Raw genomic sequence first — 24825 nt, forward strand, 5'->3', positions numbered from 1 at the left:
AATTTGACTTGTTGCGGATAAAAGGCTGTGCATGATGATGTGGTTTTTTATTTCACCTTTATTTAACCAGGTAGGCTCGTTGAGAACAAGTTTTCATAATTACTTTTGCGGTTCAATTCCCATGTACCAAAAACATACAAGTTGGTTTCTGTTCCATCTTCACCTCAACTGATGGTTTTGTCACAATACTGTAGGCCTATATTGCATTTATATAGCTTATGTGCCCATTATGGTTATGGCATGTGCTCTAGCCAACAACTGGCAGATAGTGAGGGTAGGCTGGCCTACATGATGACGTGATTATGGACAAAAGAGAGATGATTTGTATTTGTCAAATGGCAGCCAAGCATCGATCGTCATGTAATTTTCATTTGCTCACTGTCAACATGATATATAGATATACAAGTTCGTCCAGTTTGATTTCCTACAAATATTTTTCCTGTGGTTATAAAAAAAAATATTTCACCTTTTATTTAACCAGGTAGGCTAGTTGAGAACAAGTTCTCATTTACAACTGCAACCTGGCCAAGATAAAGCACAGCAGTTCGACACATACAACAACACAGAGTTACACATGGAATAAACAAACATACAGTCAATGATACAGCTGAAGAAAATCTATATACAGTGAGTGCAAATGAGGTAAGATAAGGGGGTTAAGGCAATAAATAGGCCATGGTGGCAAAGTAATTACAATATACAAATTAAACACTGGAGTGATAGATGTGCATAAGATGAATGTGCAAGTAGAGATACTGGGGTGCAAAGGAGCAAAATAAATACAGTATGGGGATGAGGTAGTTGGATGGGCTATTTACAGATGGGCTATGTACAGGTGCAGTGATCTGTACGTGTGAATTCACATAAAGATCTAATTTTCAATAGATTCCAGTTCAAATGACATATACACTGAGAGTACAAAACATTAGGAACACCTTCCTAATATTGTGTTTCACCTCCTTTTCCACTCAGAACAGCCTCAATTCGTCAGGGCATGGACTCTACAAGATGTCAAGCATTCCACAGGTATGCTGGCCCATGTAGACGCCAATGCTTCCCACAGTTGTGTCAAGTTGGCTGGATGTCCTTTGGGTGGTGGACTACTCGATACACATGGGAAACTGTTGAGTGTGGAAAAACCAGCAGTGTTGCAGTTCTTGACACACCTACTACCATACCCCATTCAAAGGCACTTAAATATGTTGTCTTGCTCATTCACCCTATGAATGGCACACATACACAATCCATGTCTCAATTTTGTCAAGGCTTAAAAATCGTTGTTTCAGCTGTCACGTTGCCTTCATCTACACTGATTTAACACGTGGCATCAATAAGGGATCATAGCGTTCACCTGGTCAGTATGTCATGGAATGAGCAGGTGTTCTTATGTTTTGTACATAGTGTAAAATCTAAAACCACATCAAACCAAATGTATTTATAAAGCCCTTTTTTTTTAACAAAGTGCTTATACAAAATTCAGCCTAAAACTCAAAGATCAAGATGTGGATCGCAAAAAACTCCATAGAAAGGCAGAAACTTGTGTGCAGTCTTCATAGGGCTAACCCTCCTGAATGGGAATGCAAAACCTTTTTTTTCTGCTTACATATGTAATCACCGGTATTGCACTTTTACGACGGTCCCTAAACCACCTGAGCGCCAGAAACAGAATATTGCCTTCTGTTCGACCCTGTTAAGGGAAAACTTCGACTATCGGTAAAAACAAAAGGTGTATTTTGCTCTCTACCGTCATCTGATTCTAGATATTACCCTAGGACGTTCCGTTGGACAGCTATTGACGAGCGAACTCTGAATATCTAAAGTAGCCTAAAAGCGAATTTACTGCGGTGATTTTGGTTGGAGTAACTCTCTCGCTTTATTACCTTGTCGCGCAGGTGAAAATCTGTTGTAGGAAGCGTTTAAGAAACGAAACTATGCCGCGTCTTTTTTGTGGGTAATTGAATAAAAAAAATACAAATGTAAACTCTTGCTCTTTATGGAATATAACCACTCGGAAGAAAACTCGGTGGAGAACCGCAATCACCCTTCGAATGCCGTGAGTAAGCCAAATTAATAAACCCAGGTGTAACTTATTTTAAAGTATCCATTACAGATGGAACGAAAGTTGATTAGATATGTGTTTTGGAAGTAGCACCTTGACAATTATTGTATTTTTTTGTTGTTGTTGACAAAAGGCTGTAGGTGGACTGAAAAGGTCGTCGTCCTTTTCAACCAGTTGTTCTGCGTCTCAGCATATGGCAGTAGTAACCTTTCATTGTATGAAGTAGGCCCGGCCCTGCTTTCATCAAACATCTGATCAGGACATTGTTGTAGTCACCCCCACCCCACATAGCCTATCAGACAAAGTATTTTGATTACATTCACCTTATGACACATTGGTTTACATTTTGGCCTACGTTGAATGGACACCGTCCACATCCTGGCTTCCATATGGCCTTTGTTGACTTTCTGTGAAAGTACGTTTTGAACGCGGCCTACAGGCCGGAGGGGTATACTACACATTTCCTACATTAGCCAGCTCACTTCAATCAACAACTAGAAATGACTAGCTTTTCTGGTTCATTAAGAAAGCTAAACTTACGCATGTGTTTTTGGTTGTTTAGTCAATTAGGACATCCCCGTTTTCAAGTTAATCTTTCTATAAAATAAAAAGTTATTTAAGAATATTTATGCAAGTTAGCCGCTAATTCAATACCCCTTGGGGCTTCTCCGTGTGCTGGTGACCCAGGCTGCAAATGTTTTCCTCCCACAGCAATAACACACCTGAATCAATTTCCCATCTCATCACCAAGCCTTGGATTTGATTCACGGCTGCTTGGTTGTCTATTTCAAGCTGCTGATTATTATGACAGGATTACGCAATGTTTAAAAAAATATAGCATACATATTTCCTACATTAATGTAATGAATTGCCTTCCCCCACACTCCCTGTCCTCTTCTTTCCCAGGCCTTGGCTCTAGTGAGCCACCATGCCCAGCAGCATCACAGGGAGCCCCAGACCCTGGTCAGAGCCAGGGGGCCAGGTCGGCCTCATCCCTGTGGAACCCAACCATCTCCTCTACAGGGGCAGCAGCACCAGCCAGGACTCCTGCTATGAGGAGCGATGTGTGGACCCGGTGGAGTTGAGGCACCAGGGTCCCAGGGGGACCCACCACAAGGCCCACCACGGGGACGTGCAGAGCAAGGTGGCTGATGAGACCATCGGCTTCATCCCCGGATCAGCAGACTCTCCTCCAGGGGATCACGGGTGTGGTCCTTGTGCCCCCTCCTCCCCAGGCAGCTGTAAGAACTGGGTGTGCAGCGTGCTGACCTGTGGACTCTACATGGTGTGTCGGCGCACCATCCTGGCCCCCAGTCCCACAGGGAGGTCCCCAGATGACGATCAGGAGACGGTCAACCTCCGGGGTCTCCAGAGCCACCCTGGGGCCAACGTCCCCCAAACCAGGAAGGAGGGCGGGGGTAGTGACTCTGATTGGTCGGAGGACATCTACATTAGAGGGGTCAAAGTGGATATTCCCAGAATGGAGGAGGAGCCAGTGGTCATTACCAGGCCTCTGTTACACAATGGAAGAGGTGGAGGAGGGAGACGGTACAGCCCTCCATCCTACTCCTGGTATGAGGGGGATACGGGTGATCTGAGCATGGGTGATGTGGACTCTCTGATCACCCAGAAGCTTCTGGAGCTGTACTCTGAGTACCAGATCGATGAGCTGGCCCACTGCACCTCGGACTCAGTGTTCCTGAAGAAGACCGGTGAGATCAGCCAGCTGATCAGTGACCTGGCCGAGGAGCATCAGCTTGATGAGCAGGACGCAGAAGGTCGACTGGTCAAGGGCATCATCAGGTAGCTACCATTCACTGACATTTGCTGGTAGTGTTTAACTGCCTTGATCAAGGGCACAACAAGTGTGTATGTGTGTGTGTGCATGCAAGCTGTTGGTAATGTGACAGCAAATCAATATATTAAAATGGACAATAAAGTGTATACTATTTTAATCCAATCTATCCATTCAGGATCAGCACTAGGAAGAGCAAGAAGAGACCTCCATACCGAAGGTCACAGAGGAGAACCTCCGACAGCGGGAACGAAACTATGAGCAACTACCAAACATCAACCATCAGCAATAACAGTAAGCAACACCTCTACTGATAAACAACCACTTTTCCCCTATTTTATGTACTTGTTGAAGGAATCCTTCATGGGCTTTCATTTGTTATTACACTGTTAGTTGACTGTCACTCTGTTTTACCACAAAGATGATTACGATATCCAGATCTCCAAGGAGACAGATTCTGATATGAACGCTAGGAACATGAGGATGACCAGTGGAGCAGGTAAGAGACTTGACGTGGTTACTCTATGTTGTGTGTCCTGCAGTGTTGTAGTCATCATTAAGAGCTTGTTATGATAGGGTTAGAGTCCTTCAATACACACTTTTTTTCCCTGAAATCGCAGTGTGCCCCCTGTGTTCATTTAGCAGTGGCACATTGCTGCAGGGGTTTTCAACTCTGACCCTATGAGGTCCGGAGCCTGCTGGCTTTCTGTTCTGCCTGATAATGAATTGCACCCACCTGGTGTCCCAGGACTAAATCGGTCCCTGATTAGAGAGGAACTATGAGTGTAACTGACTTTGAAGCCAAAGACACATTTCCACATTGCATGGACAATGAAGTTTGTCTGTTCGATTATGTTCTACATCTCATGCCTTTATCATATTTTGATTTAAGCAGAAAGTTCTGAACGTCAGATGTCTGTGTTAGGCATGCCCCTGCCCGGGACTTCAGTCAGAACATGATGATCCATCTTCAACACTGCTGATACCATGGAGCTACTCACCAGTCTCCAGCTGAAGAGGTTGGGAGCCATACAGATACACATATTGTAAGGTCTCTTTAATTCTGCGTTGAGAACTTTAAGGAGCCTGAGAATTGCACTATGTTAAATGAGGTGGGAGGAGTATTATGCGTATGCAAACTCCGTCACGAAGACCACGACTTTACTTTGAAGGCGATACTATGAATCGTGTCATCTGTATATTGAAGGATTCTAATGTAACCAGGGTCGTGAATTTATCTTTGATTCTGGCGTATTGCGCCCTTGTTTTGGGGGTTGGTCTGTCTCATAGAAAAGCCACTGTAGATTTACTTCCCAAACCCTTCCAGCAGCTTCCCCTGTTTTGTTGTCCGTTCCTCTTATTGCCCTCCAATTACATTCGTGGTGGTGTGTGTTCCTTTACCCTTGAATAACAACTAGCTCTTTTGATATGAAACTCGACTCTCCACTGCTGCCGGATCTCTTTCTGCATTATCGTTTCAACACTAACACCAGAATTAGTTTCAAGGTAGTGTACTCACATCCAGGGACTTGCAGGGTAATGTAAACTGACCCGAGGAAGATAGATAACCGCACACTTGATTGGTCAACGGTTTTATGGTGCAACATGTAGACACCAAGAACTAACCTGGAATGTACTGGAGGCCAAAAAACCCACTGGGAACGGATGAAGAGGGAACACCTCAAAGACAATGAATGTTATTGACGTATTGGTGACTTTGAAATACAAGATGTAGATGTGCTTTTTGATGCCAAGAGAATATCATGCTCCTGTACCTAACTAGGTCACATTTTACTTGACACCCAGTGTCTTAACTATGTGGAAACGCTTGACATAACCTGTCACAATATGGTCATTACACTGTCATGACCCATGTTTACACCTATTGTGACATATATTGCATTATTTTATGGCTGGTTATAGAATCAAAACTCACATTTATTCAAAATAGTTTTTTCCCGGCCAAGTAGTGTCCTTTCGTTTTTAAAAGATTGTTTCTTAAATCCTCTGTTATAATGAATTTTTTACAGTCATGTTTTTGTTGTATTTTAATTAACTTGTAGAAAATCCGCTTTTTGACACTGTCGTGAAGCATTATGACCGTCATCCTATAAGTCACCTATCACGTACATGCTGTTATATACGTCATCCTATAAGTCACCTATCACGTACATGCTGTAATATACGTCATCCTATAAGTCACCTATCACGTACATGCTGTTATATACGTCATCCTATAAGTCACCTATCACGTACATGCTGTTATATACGTCATCCTATAAGTCACCTATCACGTACATGCTGTAATATACGTCATCCTATAAGTCACCTATCACGTACATGCTGTTATATACGTCATCCTATAAGTCACCTATCACGTACATGCTGTTATATACGTCATCCTATAAGTCACCTATCACGTACATGCTGTAATATACGTCATCCTATAAGTCACCTATCACGTACATGCTGTTATATACGTCATCCTATAAATCAAATCAAATGTATTTATAAGCCCTTCGTACATCAGCTGATATCTCAAAGTGCTGTACAGAAACCCAGCCTAAAACCCCAAACAGCAAGCAATGCAGGTGTAGAAGCACGGTGGCTAGGAAAAACTCCCTAGAAAGGCCAAAACCTAGGAAGAAACCTAGAGAGGAACCAGGCTATGTGGGGTGGCCAGTCCTCTTCTGGCTGTGCCGGGTGGAGATTATAACAGAACATGGCCAAGATGTTCAAATGTTCATAAATGACCAGCATGGTCGAATAATAATAAGGCAGAACAGTTGAAACTGGAGCAGCAGCATGGCCAGGTGGACTGGGGACAGCAAGGAGTCATCATGTCAGGTAGTCCTGGGGCATGGTCCTAGGGCTCAGGTCCTCCGAGAGAGAGAAAGAAAGAGAGAATTAGAGAAAGCACACTTAAATTCACACAGGACACCGAATAGGACAGGAGAAGTACTCCAGATATAACAAACTGACCCAAACAGGAAGGATATAACCCCACCCACTTTGCCAAAGCACAGCCCCCACACCACTAGAGAGATATCTTCAACCACCAACTTACCATCCTATAAGTCACCTATCACGTACATGCTGTAATATACGTCATCCTATAAGTCACCTATCACGTACATGCTGTTATATACGTCATCCTATAAGTCACCTATCACGTACATGCTGTTATATACGTCATCCTATAAGTCACCTATCACGTACATGCTGTTATATACGTCATCCTATAAGTCGCCTATCACGTACATGCTGTTATATACGTCATCCTATAAGTCACCTATCACGTACATGCTGTAATATACGTCATCCTATAAGTCACCTATCACGTACATGCTGTTATATACGTCATCCTATAAGTCACCTATCACGTACATGCTGTAATATACGTCATCCTATAAGTCACCTATCACGTACATGCTGTAATATACGTCATCCTATAAGTCACCTATCACGTACATGCTGTAATATACGTCATCCTGCTCCTGAAATCTGCATCTGCGTTCATCCCAGCCATCAGCAACGGAGCGTTTGGGTAAGTGCATGCCTGACATGCAATTATAGTGATCATTTAACGTGGTCAATTTCACACACAAATATAGAACATGTCAACAGTGTAATTGTGTAATGGAATGTTTTGCCTTGTGTGGTAGGTTTTGACACTCTTATGTAGGTGTCATAACCTGCCATAAAATAACGCAATATGTGTCATGACAAGGGATATGACCATATTATAAAAGGTTATGACCTATTAAAATGGTTATGACCATGTCATAACGTGTTACGACGCTGGGTGTCAAGTGAAGTGTTACCCATAACGGTAATCCTAATATGTTTGTATTGCATTAAAATTGGTTAGGGTCCAAAATCTCTCACGAGCATGTGGCCTGGATAATGATTAACATGATCTCATTGTAGACGCCAATGAGTATATACTTGAAATTAAATTGTATAATGTGTGCATTTCTGTGATTTTATATGAAACTATTTTTTTCCTAAAGGGATGCACAAGCATAAATGAAGTTGTAAAGGCATTGATGCCATGCTATTCTTGCACATTTTGTCTTCTGTTTTATTGTGGCTGGTAAAAATGAACTGTGTTGCTCTCTATGGGGAAAATTCTAACTTCCACTTGAGTCTAATTTGAGTTCTGTACAATGAGACTAAGTGGATTTATGTGGAAGTCAGGATCTGCCTCTCTAAGAATATCTAAATGAATGATTTGTTAATAAATAAATAAATATTTGAAATGGAAATCCTCCAGGCAAGAATGTCTGAACCTGTGACTAGCTCACTTTCCATTAGCTCACCAGTGGAAGAGTCCCAGTCATATGTTTTGTGTGTGTTGTTGACATTAAGCTCTGTGTATTTCTGTGTTTTCATTCTTTCTAAATAGCCTATTCCCATCGCGTTACTGGACATGAATCAGCCAGTTTCTCACACACACTACTCTTCCAAACTATCTACAACTCAGTTATATTGTGTGGATGTTGATGTATTGAAATGGAAGAATCTCTGACAACATGCAGACTTACGAACCAATGAGGGTTCTGTGATGTGAAATGTTTAGAAGTTTGCGAATTGAAATGAAAAGATCTATTCTACTATGGATGGGAAGCATATATTTTATTCTACTTAACATTTTTGTCTGAATGTTCTGTAACGTAATGTTTTGCCCTGTTGAACAGGCCCAAATGTACACAGATAACTTTGCCATGTGCGCAGTACCAGTACCAGGGTGTTCACTTGTGCCCTCTGGGGACAACTTTTATATTTGGCAAGGACAAAATAATGCAGACCACGAAATGACTGTAAAACAGGTCATTCTGGTCCTGGGCATAAACAGGAAATTGATAAAGAGGTAGGTTTACAGGAAATGTGAGTGTTGACATATTGTTGAGCTAGTTGGGGTATTAATGCAGTCTAAAGCCGCATTTTGCTAGCCTTCCTTATACATTGGTGAGTTTTCCAGGTCCTGTCACTCAGGGGATTTTTGGTACTTTCCATTCAATATCCTGTACAGTGAACAGCACAACAGATACTTGTAGGTCCAGGTAGAATACCACAGGTAGGAGCCAGAGTACATATGCTAAGAGCCAGTACAATATTACAGGATTTTTTGATCCAATAGAAAATACTGTTGCTCTCACTTCATTTCTTGTTATCACACCACTGTTAAATTGTCAGATACATGCCAAAAGTACAATGATTAAATGTGTGGATAGAAGAGGAGAAAAACAGAATCATTTAGTTTATTCAACTTTTATTGCCTGGTTGCATTCTTCACGTTCATAGTTGTCACGGTAGAAAATACCCTAAAATATAATTCAAACACATACACACACACACTTTCAGCTTTATTCTTGTCTAATAAACAGCATCTCGCGTAACAAATCAAACAGATCCGCCTGACCAATAACAGGTCTGAAGAACAGTTCTGTGATGAGTGATTGGCTGACAGTCTGTAAGTCAGAGGTCGATAGTAGGATGCAGCTGAATCGACCCAAGTCTCCTGGGTGAAGGGTCAGCACAACCTCCCGTAGAGCTCTCTGGGCCTCCTGTTGGAGACTGTTGATGAATACAGTGGTGCTCAGTCCTGGGATGTCTATTAAGAGGAAGTGAGGGAAATGTCATGTCAACTGTATTCCACCATCAGCAGTTTAACACTAATGTGACAGAAGAAAGAGTGGAGCTGTTTACTGTATTGTCATGTTAGATGATTAAATAATCATCGATTTATTGATTGCTTCAAATATTTACATCAAATGAAATTAATACAATGTCAGTTAAGGTAGATTTGGAGCTCCACATTACATCATAGCATGCTGAGAAGATAAGATGATTTTTACCTGGATTGAACAGCATAGCTCCCTTCAGATAGGCATATTCCTTTGGGCTGAGATCCAGAGTCCACAGTCTGTTCAGACAGGACCTGAGTTTATGCACCCCAGCCAGGGTGGGCAGCAACCTCTTCCCCTCATCTTCCACCTCCTGCTCTTCCTCACTCTGTGGCCCCTGACCATTGAGGAGGATCCTCCTCAGCATGCTAGCCTGTGGAACATCCTTCACCTCGAACACAGTCCGTTCCTGGGCCAGGCCCAGAGAGAACAGGGGCACCCAGCAGTCCCTCAGCAGAGATAGCTGATCCTCCGCTGGAAGCTGACTGAAGGAGGGTAAACTCTTCATGAAGCAGATGGTTTTGACCAGAACATCAGATGTCATCTGACAGGTTCCCTCAGGGTTCTTCAGACACACCGCCCGTTGCCGCTTGCAGTGACAGTTGTGAGGCATCATCTTATTGTAGTTGTACTGGTTCACCTGGTTGTTGTTGATCAGGCTGTCGGTGTTGCTGTAGTTACTGTCTGCCCGGCTCAGGATGTTGTACAGGATGGTGTGAGGCTGATGTTGTTGCTTCCGGTAACCTGAACAGTGGCAGGTGCTCTTCATCTCTTCAACAGTAAACATCATGGAGAATTCCCCTTTGAGGATCAATAAAGTATCAATCAATCAATAGATGATAAGATGTCCCCAGTGCAGAGGCTTTACAGAGCTATGCTACAGACGTGAGAATAGCCACATTCTCTCTTTGACATATTGTCCAGCAGCGTGATCAGCAGCTCTGACTGTCTGACAACTCCAGTAGACCGAGTCTTATTTATAGGAAGACAGGACACTGTCCTCTGATCTGTGTGTGACCAGTCAGCCTTGACCCCTCCCTCACAAACCACACACACTCACATCTGAGAACAACAGAGTGACCCTGGACTGCTCTGCTCTCTGCGTTAGGTTCTCTCCACGTGGAGCGAGGTGATAGGGCGTATTCAATACAACTGTGACATTTGGCCTGCAGGGAGGGGAGAGACGTGAGGAAGCCAGCTGCACTACGAGATCAATGACATTTATCATGTTGACCTGACTACCAAGGACGGGGTCAATGCTCCCATACAGACTACCACCCCAACACACGGCCTTGGTTCAGTCTTCTATTTGTTGCTAGTTAAGGGGTAAATGCAAACTCAGGATCATAGGATATCAGCATTTGGCATTGACAAAGAGCAATATAATTTTAGGAAAATAATGACACAAGTAGCCTAGATCCTAATCATGTAGATAGGTATCATTTTAATCTCATTATCAATAGCCTACTTTATTTTTGGCCTTCCATGTGTTTTTGCAAATAGGCTGGGTAACCTAGAATTTTTTTTTATTTCCACCCGTTGTGTATCACTCAACATAACACTGTGTGGCAGTCACTGTGACCCTTTTTTCAGTATATTTGAATAGTTCAGTCATGGAGTCAAGATACAGTATGTTATCTGGGTCAAAATATAGAACATTGAGCTGTTGGTCATTGACACCTATCCATCAGAGATATCTCCTGCTAAATCACTGTTAATAAATGAAGGATTAGAATTAGAATGATGTTATCCAACTATCAAATGTAACATTTTCAATAGGATTTCTCAAGACAAACAAGGGTCATTGCCAATTTAGAGGTGGGGAGATTTGATATAATGGCTACACCAAAGATGTTCAGAATCAGAAAGTAATCCTTGAGCATATAAATCGTGTTTGCATGTGAAAATGTCTGTACATAAATACATTTGAATTCTTTCAAATGCAAATTTATAACAGATTAACGTAAAAAAAAAAAAAAAAAAAAAAGTATAATAGTGAAACGACATGAATATACGATAATTATGTCATAATGAATTACCAGTACGTTTTTTGCCATCAATCAAACAGTAATTTCTCATCACGAATATTCGGTTCCCCGCTGCACTCGGTTTCACACCGTCAAAACTTGAACACGCCATAGCCGTTAATCTAACAGGATCTAATTGGCTGTTTAGTTTGCCAATCAAAAGGTTGGACTCATGGTTGTTTGCGTCAAACTTTTAATTCGCTGAGAAACAAGGCGGTGCTTGTTTCCAGGAAGTAGCACAGCAACGTGACTTCACATTGCTCCATTTTAGTTCCCTGCTAGCCTGCATTTCAAATGATATTTTAATCAAGTTCATACATTAGGACAGAACATGGGTGATGATGAGAAGTATGACGGGATGTTGCTTGTTATGGCACAACAGCATGAAGGAGGTGTACAAGAGGTAAACTCCAGCTTGTTAGGATGCTATGAAATTCATCATAAAACAACTGGCTGGCCGGCTAATGTACGTTAGCTGTATGATGGGGAGTGTCCCGCGTTTCCACCATGAATATGGCACCACAAACCTGTAGTTAATGGTAGTTACGTATATTAAATTTCACACCAGTATCTTATTCGTTAACCACAGTTTAGCTAGTTAGTTGTGTTTAGGTATGCAGGTGGTGTGGCAACCTTTGGTAAGGCATAGCAAATGGGCGTGTTTAAAGCTCAGGTTGGCTGTGTATCATCTCTAATGTCATATTTATTCTCCCAACAGTTAGTAAACACGTTTTTCAGCTTCCTCCGGCGTAAAACAGACTTCTTCACGGGTGGAGAGGCAGGAGCACCAGAGAAGGTGAGTCCAGAATTGGCTACCTAACGCCTCGATCAAACCGACAGTGTCATAGCATTTTGGGACACCTTGCCTTTCAGCATTGCGTTGCAGAGGCAGTTGCAGTGCGTTCTGTGTGGTGTTTATGTTAATCGAACATATGCGTCAAACTGTATGCATAGACGGCTTGACAGAAATGGTACCAACTGTTGTTGAACATATATCCAGATGATGATGATGCTGCCTAGTGTTTTGCCCAAGGCTACTATCAGTGTGATCAAGGCGTAACAGAACGAAGGTTACGTATGTAACCACGGTTATGAGTTATATGGATCACTCCAATATATTGGTATCACTTTGCGGTGGAGGGATCCATCCGAGGTGAGGATTTACAGATGTACTCTCATGTACACCTGTCTCACGACTGGGGTCTGCCCCTATATATTGCCCTATGGCCACGACACATCATTTTTGAAGTGCTCTAGCACCTTAGAGGATTGGAGTGATCTATATAGCTCACATAACCTAATGTTACGTGTGTAACCACAGTTATGTTTCACTGTATTGGATCACTCCGCGGGACCGAGACGCAGGGGCCATCAATGTGGAAGGGGGGTCCCGGCATAGTCCCCGGAAGGGGAGGCGACGCCCAGGACCGCTGAACCAACTGCAGTGGGAGGTGCCACATTTACCCAATAGTACCTAGCAAAGGTGCAAGAGGAAGCCCAGCTGGCTGCAGCACAGATATCAGCGAAGGGCACTCCTCTCAGTAGAGCCCAGGACGCAGCCACACCTCGTGTTGAATGTGCCAGCACAGATCCCAGCACTGGCCTGCCAGCCAGGCGGTATGCTGTCGTAATTGTCTCCACGATCCAGTGAGAGAGCCTCTGCTTTGATAGCTCAGCCCCCAGGACTCTCTCACCATAGCAGACAAAGAGCTGGTCTGTTGTTCCCACTGACGTGTCCGCTCCATATAGGCTGCCCGTGCCCTCACAGGGCACAGCATGCCGGAGGGAGGCCCAGACTCCCCCGCCACTGCCTTGGGGTCGTAAGCAGACAGGATAAAAGGGATGTTCACATGCCTGTCTGACAGAACCTTCGGGAGGAATGAGGGGTTGGAGCGGAGAGATGTACTCCTCCCACCAGGGTCCATACGAGGACACACTGCACCCTGCATGACTCAGGCACAACCTCAATACCAGTGCACCAAGAGCAGAACAACCACCAGGGCAACTGGTATGTCGCGGTTGTAGCCGGTGCCCTTAAACTCTGCATGGTGTTCATTACGCCCTCTGTAGTCCTAACATGGACCATTGGGCACCAATGCGGGGGGGTCCGGCTTCAGTTGCAGGTTCCGCCCTATAATCTCCCGGTCCGGGAGGACCATGGCAGCTATCATGGTGTCCATGGTTGGGTTCTCCCGGAGGCCAAGTGACTCCGCGCCCACAACATAACTCCATGGTCCAGTCTCTGCTGTGAGTCAGAAGCGCCCCCTGGCAGAGGCCAAGCTCTCCTGCAAGGCCTCGCAGAACTCAGTAGAGATGGGGACAGATGGAGAGTCATCTCTGTCCACCAGTAGAGATGGGGACAGATGGAGAGTCATCTCTGTCCACCAGTTGATGTCCAGTGCAGTGGCTACCTGAGTGAGTAGGCTCCTCATAGCCTCTCGAGCCGTTGGGGACAGATGGAGAGTCATCTCTGTCCACCAGTTGATGTCCAGTGCAGTGGCTACCTGAGTGAGTAGGCTCCTCATAGCCTCTCGAGCCACTGGGTGCGATGGAGCCCCGCTGGCGGCTTGTGATGGCCTGTCAGCCTGGTAGCCCCGCTCACGGTGGTGAACATCGTCCCCCAGGAACAGCCTATCACTGGCCAACAGGGAGCAGCTGTCGTCATCAACCTGCTGACGGTCCGACCCGATACTCCTACAATCTGCAGAAGAACGAACAAAAAGGAAAGCAGCATGTTAAAGCAATTGACAACACACAGAACAACCAGTGGGCAGGTTGTGTAAGGTAAATTACAGTTTGTGTCAGCAAGAGCCACCATACTAATGGATGCACACGGAGTCGTAGTGTAACGCTAGCGAAACACAAGTATGACAAACCACGGCAGAAGATCCAGACCAACCGCGCGCTGCGAGTGGAGCACTGAAGAGGAGGGGCGGCCATGTGGCCAGCTGCTCCAGGCTGCAAACAGCCAGTGAGAGAACTTCCAAGGAAGATATTAACAAGCGAGCTTCAGAAAGTTTGTACCTCAAACCATAGAGAAAATGGAGGTGTGTCTATATATAGAGGCGGACCCCAGCCGTGACACCGGTGTACACTGGTGTAACTCCTCACCTCGATGTATCCCTCCGCCGCGGAGTGATCCAATATAGTGAAACATAACAAAGATGCATATGTCAAAAGATGCAGAACTGCTAAAGTAGTTTGTCAGTCTAATCTCCCTCTTTCCCCTCTGTCCGGTTTCCACTAGATAGCACAAAGTAAAAAATTGGCTATATCGTAAAAATGATCAAAACAAAACAGTTTTTTGGTCTTATTTTAAGGTTAGGGTTATACATAAGGTTAACAGTGTGGTTTAGGATAAGTTTTAAAATCAGATTTTAAGAAGAGAAATTGTAGAAATGTGAGTGAGGGGTTTATGACTTTGTGGCTGTGTTACCTAGTGACGACCCCTCTGTCCCCAGCTGGTGAAGGAGTCGTTTGCCCACCACAGTGGTATTGCCCTGAAGGCCCACAGAGAGAAGGAGAAGAGGCAGGAGAAGGAGAAGAGAGAGAAGGCAAAGAGGGCTGCCAAGCTAGCTGAGGAAGAGGAGGAAAAGAAGAGGAAGAACGCAGACGACGAGCCCAAAATCAAAGAACTGACAGGCGAAGAGGCAGAGAGACTTCAGTCTGAAATCGACCAGGTAAGAAACACCGATTGTCAGTTATGAATGATTGATTGATGTACTATACACACTAGGTTTAACAGTGTCACTGTCTTGATGAAGTTTATATGCGCTTCTTTAATGTCTCTTGTCTTGGTTTCAGCAAAAGAAACAAGAGGAGAAGAAAGAGGCCACAAATGCAGTAGCTCCAGCTGAGAAAGCTGAGAAGGAAGGGAGAGAGAAGGGAGACAAGGGGGTAAGAGATTCTGTTGGGATTCCTCAGTAGATAAATGAGCGATATCGTATAGATGGGGGTGTCCCACCTGGGAAATGAACTAGGGGAAATACTGATGCACACGGGTGTTATATGTATGTGCAGTATGTTGAAGACAATAAATCACAGTCTTCTTCATTTCTGCCAGACGGATTCCGAAGGAGAAGAAGACGAGAAAGACAAGGACAAGATTAAACCCAACGCAGGCAACGGAGCTGACCTGGCCAACTATCGCTGGACACAGTCCCTGTCTGAAGTGGACGTGAGTTTGTTTCCCTTGTCTTCAGTGATTACCGTGTTGCTATGTTCCCTAGTGATATTAAAGTTGTCTAACTGGAGCATGATAGTTAAAGCAACAATCGAGGTGTTTGTGCTCTCGTTCGTGGGCTAATCGTGCAGCAGCTCCCTCTATTTCAGAGCGGATGTTGTTTATCGTTTTGTCTGCAGTCACTAGGGATTGGTTTAGTATTGGGCAAGATGTAATCTGGGCAGACAAGGTTGTCAGGCATTCTGTTGGTTCCCCTATGTCCTTGCCTCCTAGCTAGTGGTGCCTTCATTCTAACTGGGTGTTGCCCTCTATTCCGCCCCCCCTGCTGGTGGTGCCTTCATTCTAACTGGGTGTTGCCCTCTATTCCGCCCCCCCCAGCTGGTGGTGCCTTCATTCTAACTGGGTGTTGCCCTCTATTCCGCCCCCCCCAGCTGGTGGTGCCTTCATTCTAACTGGGTGTTGCCCTCTATTCCGCCCCCCCCCCCCAGCTGGTGGTGCCTTCATTCTAACTGGGTGTTGCCCTCTATTCCGCCCCCCCCCCAGCTGGTGGTGCCTTCATTCTAACTGGGTGTTGCCCTCTATTCCGCCCCCCCCAGCTGGTGGTGCCTTCATTCTAACTGGGTGTTGCCCTCTATTCCGCCCCCCCAGCTGGTGGTGCCTTCATTCTAACTGGGTGTTGCCCTCTATTCCGCCCCCCCCAGCTGGTGGTGCCTTCATTCTAACTGGGTGTTGCCCTCTATTCCGCCCCCCCAGCTGGTGGTGCCTTTTGATGTGAAGTTCCGTTTGAAAGGGAAGGATGTGGAGGTGGACATCCAGCGTGGTATGCTGAAGGTGGGTTTGAAGGGCCATCCTCCTGTGATCGATGGACAGCTCTACAACCACGTCAAGGTGGAGGAGAGCTCCTGGCTCATTGAGGACGGCAAGGTGGTCACCATTCACCTGGAGAAGGTACTTCAAAGAGGATGCTTTTATTTACTTTATTGCAATTGGTTTAATTGAGAGAGATGGTTTCAGCGTGAAATATTTTATAAGTCAGTAAGTCATGCCTTGTCTGTTTCAGATCAACAAGATGGAGTGGTGGAATAAGATGGTGACCACGGACCCAGAACTCAACACGAAGAAGATCTGTCCGGAGAACTCGAAGGTAACCAACGCCAAGCTACTGATGCAAGGCTCACTGTATTTTGCAAGAGAACATGTGATTATTCTCCTATATTTAAAAGTAAAAAGGTAATGCATCTCCCACTTATTAAACTCTATCCCTCACCCTCCATCTCTATCTGTCCCTCACCCTCCATCTCTCATCTCCTCTCTATCCCTCACCCTCCATCTCTCATCTCCTCTCCCTCACCCTCCATGTTTCATCTCCTCTCTTTCCTCACCCTCCATCTCTATCTATCCCTCACCCACCATCTCTCATCTCCTCTTTCCCTCACCCACCATCTCATCTCCTCTTTCCCTCACCCTCCATCACTCATCTCCTCTCTTTCCCTCACCCTCCATCTCTCATCTCCTCTCTTTCCCTCACCCTCCATCTCTCATCTCCTCTCTTTCCCTCACCCTCCATCTCTCATCTCCTCTTTCCCTCACCCTCCATCTCTCATCTCCTCTCTTTCCCTCACCCTCCATCTCTATCTATCACTCACCCTCCATCTCTATCTATCCCTCACCCTCCATCTCTATCTATCCCTCACCCTCCATCTCTATCTATCCCTCACCCTCCATCTCTATCTATCCCTCAACCTCCATCTTTCATCTCCTCTTTCCCTCAACCTCCATCTTTCATCTCCTCTCTATCCCTCACCTTCCATCTCTATCTATCCCTCACCTTCCATCTCTATCTATCCCTCACCTTCCATCTCTATCTATCCCTCACCTTCCATCTCTATCTATCCCTCACCTTCCATCTCATCTCCATCCCTCACCCTCCATCTCATCTCCATCCCTCAACCTCCATCTTTCATATTCTCTTTCCCTCAACCTCCATATTTCATCATCTCTCTTTCCCTCACCCTCCATCTCTATCTATCCCTCACCCACCATCTCATCTCCTCTTTCCCTCACCCTCCATCTCTCATGTCCTCTCTTTCCCTCACCCTCCATCTCTCATCTCCTCTTTCACTCACCCTCCATCTCTCATCTCCTCTTTCCCTCACCCTCCATCTCTCATCTCCTCTCTTTCCCTCACCCTCCATCTCTCATCTCCTCTCTATCTCTCATCTCCTCTCTATCCCTCACCCTCCATCTCATCTCTCTATCCCTCACCCTCCATCTCATCTCTCTATCCCTCACCCTCCATCTCATCTCTCTATCCCTCACCCTCCATCTCATCTCTCTATCCCTCACCCTCCATCTCATCTCTCTATCCCTCACCCTCCATCTCATCTCTCTATCCCTCACCCTCCATCTCATCTCTCTATCCCTCACCCTCCATCTCATCTCTATATCCCTCACCCTCCATCTCATCTCTCTATCCCTCACCCTCCATCTCATCTCTCTATCACTCACCCTCCATCTCATCTCTCTATCCCTCACCCTCCATCTCATCTCTCTATCCCTCACCCTCCATCTCATCTCTCTATCCCTCACCCTCCATCTCATCTCTCTATCCCTCACCCTCCATCTCATCTCTCTATCCCTCACCCTCCATCTCATCTCTCTATCCCTCACCCTCCATCTCATCTCTCTATCCCTCACCCTCCATCTCATCTCTCTTTCCCTCACCCTCCATCTCTCCTCTCTTTCCCTCACCCTCCATCTCATCTCTCTTTCCCTCACCCTCCATCTCTCCTCTCCTCTCTTTCCCTCACCCTCCATCTCTCATCTCCTCTCTTTCCCTCACCCTCCATCTCTCATCTCCTCTCTATCCCTCACCCTCCATCACTCATCTCCTCTCTTTCCCTCACCCTCCATCTATCGCTCACCCGCTCTCCTCTTCCGTCTCTTTCTCTCACTCTCTCCTCTCATGTCTCTCTCTCCTCTTCCCCCGCTCGCTCTCTTCCCCCTCTTTCTCGCACTCTCTCCTCTTCCATCTCTCTCTGTGTTCCGGCTGTCTCAGCTGTCAGATCTGGATGGGGAGACCCGTGGTATGGTGGAGAAGATGATGTATGATCAGAGACAGAAGTCCATGGGTCTACCCACCTCCGAAGAGCAGAATAAACAAGACATCCTCAAAAAGTAGGTTTCAGCACATTGCTAATAGCACCATCATATAGCATGCCTGTTATGATAACGTTTAAGTAGTGCAATACTTTTCTTCACATATACAGTGTAAAGTTTGACCCATGTCAAGTCCTCCCTGGGACTTAACTACTGACCTTTCTCACAGGTAAAGGTACAATGGGGGGGGGGCATATTTGTTCTGTTTCACACATGTACAGGTGTGTGGTGTGAAATTTGTTTTTTGCATATCCCATCCCCCTGAGACACCCGCGGATAATGGGGTCACATCCAAGGATCTGCCATTATTGACAGCGACCCTGGTGCACTTAGGGTTATAAGGGCCTTGCTCAAGGACAGATGGCCACATTTTTCACCTAGTCGGCTCAGGGATTTGAACGCTCAAACCACTAGGCGCCCACTTGGTGCTTTGCTTTTTATTGTCTAACATGTTCTAGTAGCTACTGTATAGTTTAACATAGACATGTTTCCAGTCAAGGTCAGGTTACATAATCACTGCAGCCATAAACGGATAGTGAGACGTCTGTACCAGCTTCCGTACGGAGTCGGGACCAGAGCTGACCTCGCCTGTTGCTCCTCTACCGTCATAATACCCGAGGTGTCTGGGGAGGAAACATGTCTCCCATTACACTGCTTTTTTATGAGTCGTGCATAAGTTATCCCTGTTCAAAGTCAGGGCCCCACACTGACCTCGGACATCATTGTACAGAAACCCTGATCCAAGCGGTTTGTGGGAAAAGCAGGTCTCCAACTGTTTAACTTGTGTTAAACTGTGCCATCCACCTGCTCATATATGTGCCCTGTTGTTTTTATTGAAGAACAAAGTTCTATTCTGTTTACGTAGTACTTAGTCTTGTGAATATGCTCCGTATTGTAAAGATGACCAGACAATGTCCTCTCCTAGCAACTTGATTTGGGCAATTTGAGGTGCATTTAGTGATGGTTGGCAAATATTTCATCTCCGTATGACTCGCCAGACATAAGTATTAGGACGATTACACTGAGATGAGGGGTCTGTACGGGACAGAGGAAAGGAGCTGTAGCCGTCTGAGATGGATGTTAAGGTCTCATCAGTGTGGAGGTGAAACCCCTTCTAGTCCCAGTCACAAGCATGGCCAGCGTTAGGTTTCCCTGTGGCTTACTGGAAACCCTGATCTAGGGAAGGAGCCGTCGGAGGTTATGTGGAGGGCAGTCTCTTGTCAGAGTTCAGGTTATTACGCCCTTCTACTTCCTGTCCTGGTCACGACTAGGCCAATGGTAGGTTAGCCGTGGTTGTTCACTTGTGTCTGGTTATATTCGTGTCGTTCTGCATCACCTCACACCTCCTCTAGTTTATGAAAGTGTCCTCTTCAAAAGATCTGGTACGGTCACTACGGGTCGACTTTACTGAATGTTCGTTACTGTTTGACACAATAGCAGACATTCAAGTCCTTTAGAAATGGATGTCAGTCTGATTTGGTTACTTTAGGTATTAGACGATAATAGCCTAAAACTATTAGATCTGCATTTTCCCGATATGGAGGTAAGAAAACAAAGATATAGGTCAATATTGCAAAGAAAATATTGACTATTGGTGTCATCCCTAATGTTCACATCGGTGCATCTCTAAACGCCTTCACTGCTGCTACCAGCTTCACTTCCTCCCCTGTCCCCTTACTGGGCTCAACGCTGGGAGGAGTTTATCCTGTCTAGCCTGATTAACACATGGCTGGTATGCTGTCTTTAAGCTAGATGCACTTAATCTTGCAAACTCCTATTGGCATTTACCAGTTCCTTGTCGACTGGGACCAGGCTACTCTTTCACTGTTCAGACTGCATGATGTGACCCCCGTCATTGTGTTCCAGGTTCATGTCGCAGCACCCGGAGATGGACTTCTCTAAAGCCAAATTCAGCTGAGAGACGTTGCTGTCGTTCCCCAGACAACCCTCCATCCCCCTCTGCACTCTTACTCTGCCCAAGAAAACAAAACAACCACTATGAATCCTTATCAAAAGCAACCTCCAGCACCGATGTTACAGTTGAATTGAATCACCCCTATCTTACTGTCTTCACAGTCTCTCTTTCTCTCCCCTTTTCTGTCGTCATGGGATGCTGGCTTCCTGTTAGTCTCATTCCTGTGACAGAAACTTGATGACTGTAGTGACATCTTTGTTCTGTTCCATGTGTTTTGAGTGTCTCAATAAATGTTTGGAACCTTTTATTTTTTATAAATTTATTTAAACTACATTCATTTTTATTTAACTAGGCAAGTCATTAAAGAATAAATTCTTATTTACAATGACGGCCTACCCCGGCCAAACCCAGACGACGCTGGGCCAATTGTGCGCCGCCCTGCGGGACTCCAAATCACAGCCGGATGTAATGCAGCCTGGATTCGAACCAGGTACTGCAGTGACCACTCTTGCACTGAGACGCAGTGTCTTAGACCACTGGGCCACTCTGGAGCCTGAATGAAATATGCCATCAGGACTACTGCACACAACACAATGCAAAAAATGCCTCAAGTTTTGAGGGAGTGTGCAATTGGCATGCAGAGCTGTTGCCAGAGAGTTGAATGTTCATTTCTCTACCATAAGCATCCAACATTGTTTTAGAGAATTTGGCAGTACGTCCAAACGACCTCACAACCACAGACCACGTGTAACCACGCCAGCCCAGGACCTCCACATCCTGCTTCTCCACCTGCGGGATTGTCAGAGACCAGCCTCACAACCACAGACCACGTGTAACCACGCCAGCCCAGGACCTCCACATCCTGCTTCTCCACCTGTGGGATCGTCAGAGACCAGCCTCACAACCACAGACCACGTGTAACCACGCCAGCCCAGGACCTCCACATCCTGCTTCTCCACCTGTGGGATCGTCAGAGACCAGCCTCACAACCACAGACCACGTGTAACCACGCCAGCCCAGGACCTCCACATCCTGCTTCTCCACCTGTGGGATCGTCAGAGACCAGCCTCACAACCACAGACCACGTGTAACCACGCCAGCCCAGGACCTCCACATCCTGCTTCTCCACCTGTGGGATCGTCAGAGACCAGCCGCCCGGACAGTTGATTAAGTATTTCTATCTGTAATAAAGCTCTTTTGTGGGGAAAAACTCATTCTGTCCCTGGCTCCACAGTGGATGGGCCTATGCCTTCCCAGGCCCACCCCTTCCCAGTCATGTGAAATCCATAGATTAGGGCCTAATGAATTTATTTAAATTGACTGGTTTCCTTATATGAACAGTAACTCTTAAATAGTTGCGTTTATATATTTGTTCCGTTTAGTTCATTGTGGAATGTAACCAGAGCTTTCGGAGACGTGAGAGGTGAAGGTGCAAAATGTCAAATTTTTTATTTGTTCTCCTATTGTTTTTATTACCCAATCATAAAATGTAGTTGAAGGCCAGGTTAACCGGAAGTCATATTTATTTTGGAGGACATCCAAGCCTCAGGCCCCAGGGCTGCTGGCTGACTGACATATTTAACAAGTTTGAAATTAAACTTTGTTGTGTTGAGTGACCACATGTTGCTATTACAGTGCCTTGCGAAAGTATTCGGCCCCCTTGAACTTTGCGACCTTTTGCCACATTTCAGGCTTCAAACATAAAGATGTAAAACTGTATTTTTTTGTGAAGAATCAACAAGTGGGACACAATCATGAAGTTGAACGACATTTATTGGATATTTCAAACTTTTTTAACAAATCAAAAACTGATAAATTGGGCGTGCAAAATTATTCAGCCCCTTTACTTTCAGTTCAGCAAACTCTCTCCAGAAGTTCAGTGAGGATCTCTGAATGATCCAATGTTGACCTAAATGACTAATGATGATAAATACAATCCACCTGTGTGTAATCAAGTCTTCGTATAAATGCACCTGCACTGTGATAGTCTCAGAGGTCCGTTAAAAGCGCAGAGAGCATCATGAAGAACAAGGAACACACCAGGCAGGTCCGAGATACTGTTGTGAAGAAGTTTAAAGCCGGATTTGGATACAAAAAGATTTCCCAAGCTTTAAACATCCCAAGAAGCACTGTGCAAGCGATAATATTGAAATGGAAGGAGTATCAGACCACTGCAAATCTACCAAGACCTGGCCGTCCCTCTAAACTTTCAGCTCATACAAGGAGAAGACTGATCAGAGATGCAGCCAAGAGGCCCATGATCACTCTGGATGAACTGCAGAGATCTACAGCTGAGGTGGGAGACTGTCCATAGGACAACAATCAGTCGTATATTGCACAAATCTGGCCTTTATGGAAGAGTGGCAAGAAGAAAGCCATTTCTTAAAGATATCCATAAAAAGTGTCGTTTAAAGTTTGCCACAAGCCACCTGGGAGACACACCAAACATGTGGAAGAAGGTGCTATGGTCAGATGAAACCAAAATTGAACTTTTTGGCAACAATGCAAAACGTTATGTTTGGCGTAAAAGCAACACAGCTGAACACACCATCCCCACTGTCAAACATGGTGGTGGCAGCATCATGGTTTGGGCCTGCTTTTCTTCAGCAGGGACAGGGAAGATGGTTAAAATTGATGGGAAGATGGATGGAGCCAAATACAGGACCATTCTGGAAGAAAACCTGATGGAGTCTGCAAAAGACCTGAGACTGGGACGGAGATTTGTCTTCCAACAATACAATGATCCAAAACATAAAGCAAAATCTACAATGGAATGGTTCAAAAATAAACATATCCAGGTGTTAGAATGGCCAAGTCAAAGTCCAGACCTGAATCCAATCGAGAATCTGTGGAAAGAACTGAAAACTGCTGTTCACAAATGCTCTCCATCCAACCTCACTGAGCTCGAGCTGTTTTGCAAGGAGGAATGGGAAAAAAATTCAGTCTCTCGATGTGCAAAACTGATAGAGACCTACCCCAAGCGACTTACAGCTGTAATCGCAGCAAAAGGTGGCGCTACAAAGTATTAACTTAAGGGGGCTGAATAATTTTGCACGCCCAATTTTTCCGTTTTTGATTTGTTAAAAAAGTTTGAAATATCCAATAAATGTCGTTCCACTTAATGATTGTGTCCCACTTGTTATTGATTCTTCACAAAAAAATACAGTTTTATATCTTTATGTTTGAAGCCTGAAATGTGGCAAAAGGTCGCAAAGTTCAAGGGGGCCGAATACTTTCGCAAGGCACTGTATGTAACGTGTGCTGCCCTTGAGACTTGAGGTTTGTATGGATCTCCTATGAATCACTTGAAATATGATCTGATATAGAATCAGGTTTATAAAGGAAGGAGCAGGTGTCAGGTAGAGCTGGAGCAGGTGTCTGGTAGGGATGGAGCAGGTGTCAGGTAGGGCTGGAGCAGGTGTCAGGTAGGGATGGAGCAGGTGTCAGGTAGGGCTGGAGCAGGTGTCAGGTAGGGATGGAGCAGGTGTCAGGTAGGGATGGAGCAGGTGTCAGGTAGGACTGAAGCAGGTGTCAGGTAGGGCTGGAGCAGGTGTCAGGTAGGGATGGAGCAGGTGTCAGGTAGGGCTGGAGCAGGTGTCAGGTAGGGCTGGAGCAGGTGTCAGGTAGGGCTGGAGCAGGTGTCAGGTAGGGCTGGAGCAGGTGTCAGGTAGGGCTGGAGCAGGTGTCAGGTAGGGCTGGAGCAGGTGTCAGGTAGGGATGGAGCAGGTGTCAGGTAGGGCTGGAGCAGGTGTCAGGTAGGGCTGGAGCAGGTGTCAGGTAGGGCTGGAGCAGGTGTCAGGTAGGGATGGAGCAGGTGTCAGGTAGGGATGGAGCAGGTGTCAGGTAGGGCTGGAGCAGGTGTCAGGTAGAGCTGGAGCAGGTGTCAGGTAGGGATGGAGCAGGTGTCAGGTAGGGATGGAGCAGGTGTCAGGTAGGGCTGGAGCCGGTGTCAGGTAGGGATGGAGCAGGTGTCAGGTAGGGCTGGAGCAGGTGTCAG

The 24825-nt window shown here is 45.5% G+C and overlaps 3 protein-coding genes across 6 annotated transcripts; 2 read left to right on the top strand and 1 right to left on the bottom strand.

Moving 5' to 3' along the window:
- The first annotated feature begins 1605 nt into the window (after positions 1 to 1605).
- LOC110496391 (uncharacterized) lies at positions 1606 to 8121 on the top strand. 4 transcript variants are annotated; one of them, XM_021572261.3, is made up of 5 exons: positions 1606 to 2053; positions 2966 to 3862; positions 4033 to 4148; positions 4276 to 4353; positions 4747 to 8121. In XM_021572261.3, the coding sequence occupies exons 2-5, from the start codon at positions 2988 to 2990 to the stop codon at positions 4812 to 4814; spliced, it is 1137 nt and encodes a 378-aa protein (XP_021427936.2). In that variant the 5' UTR covers positions 1606 to 2053; positions 2966 to 2987; the 3' UTR covers positions 4815 to 8121. The 4 variants fall into 4 exon arrangements, with proteins under 4 accessions (XP_021427936.2, XP_021427939.2, XP_090064934.1 ...); XM_021572264.3 differs by having other exon boundaries at positions 4750 to 8121; XM_090208808.1 differs by having other exon boundaries at positions 1625 to 1713; positions 4750 to 8121.
- A 991-nt stretch (positions 8122 to 9112) lies between these two features.
- LOC110496393 (nuclear receptor subfamily 0 group B member 2) lies at positions 9113 to 10622 on the bottom strand. The gene is made up of 2 exons (XM_021572268.3): positions 9716 to 10622; positions 9113 to 9471 (listed from the first exon to the last, which is right to left on the bottom strand). Exons 1-2 carry the CDS (start codon positions 10332 to 10334, stop codon positions 9224 to 9226), a joined length of 867 nt encoding a protein of 288 aa, XP_021427943.2. The 5' UTR covers positions 10335 to 10622; the 3' UTR covers positions 9113 to 9223.
- A 1131-nt stretch (positions 10623 to 11753) lies between these two features.
- LOC110496392 (nuclear migration protein nudC) lies at positions 11754 to 21133 on the top strand. Its single transcript, XM_036952964.2, has 9 exons — positions 11754 to 11974; positions 12290 to 12367; positions 15033 to 15251; positions 15376 to 15468; positions 15635 to 15748; positions 16508 to 16702; positions 16815 to 16898; positions 18813 to 18931; positions 20780 to 21133. The coding sequence occupies exons 1-9, from the start codon at positions 11903 to 11905 to the stop codon at positions 20829 to 20831; spliced, it is 1026 nt and encodes a 341-aa protein (XP_036808859.2). The 5' UTR covers positions 11754 to 11902; the 3' UTR covers positions 20832 to 21133.
- The last annotated feature ends 3692 nt before the right edge of the window (positions 21134 to 24825 follow it).

This window comes from Oncorhynchus mykiss, chromosome 18 (assembly GCF_057628025.1).
Source record: "Oncorhynchus mykiss isolate SJ-2025 chromosome 18, ASM5762802v1, whole genome shotgun sequence".
Classification (NCBI taxonomy): domain Eukaryota; kingdom Metazoa; phylum Chordata; class Actinopteri; order Salmoniformes; family Salmonidae; genus Oncorhynchus; species Oncorhynchus mykiss.

Bases quoted from the DNA above. Each gene is read 5' to 3' on its own strand.
- LOC110496391 (XM_021572261.3), top strand. From the start codon at position 2,988: ATGCCCAGCAGCATCACAGGGAGCCCCAGACCCTGGTCAGAGCCAGGG. The intron at 3,863-4,032 runs GTAGCTACCATT...CTATCCATTCAG, and splicing joins CTGGTCAAGGGCATCATCAG to GATCAGCACTAGGAAGAGCA. The intron at 4,149-4,275 runs GTAAGCAACACC...TTTACCACAAAG, and splicing joins ATCAACCATCAGCAATAACA to ATGATTACGATATCCAGATC.
- LOC110496393 (XM_021572268.3), bottom strand. From the start codon at position 10,334: ATGATGTTTACTGTTGAAGAGATGAAGAGCACCTGCCACTGTTCAGGT. The intron at 9,472-9,715 runs GTAAAAATCATC...TCCTCTTAATAG, and splicing joins AGCTATGCTGTTCAATCCAG to ACATCCCAGGACTGAGCACC.
- LOC110496392 (XM_036952964.2), top strand. From the start codon at position 11,903: ATGGGTGATGATGAGAAGTATGACGGGATGTTGCTTGTTATGGCACAA. The intron at 12,368-15,032 runs GTGAGTCCAGAA...CTCTGTCCCCAG, and splicing joins AGGCAGGAGCACCAGAGAAG to CTGGTGAAGGAGTCGTTTGC. The intron at 15,469-15,634 runs GTAAGAGATTCT...CATTTCTGCCAG, and splicing joins GAGAGAAGGGAGACAAGGGG to ACGGATTCCGAAGGAGAAGA.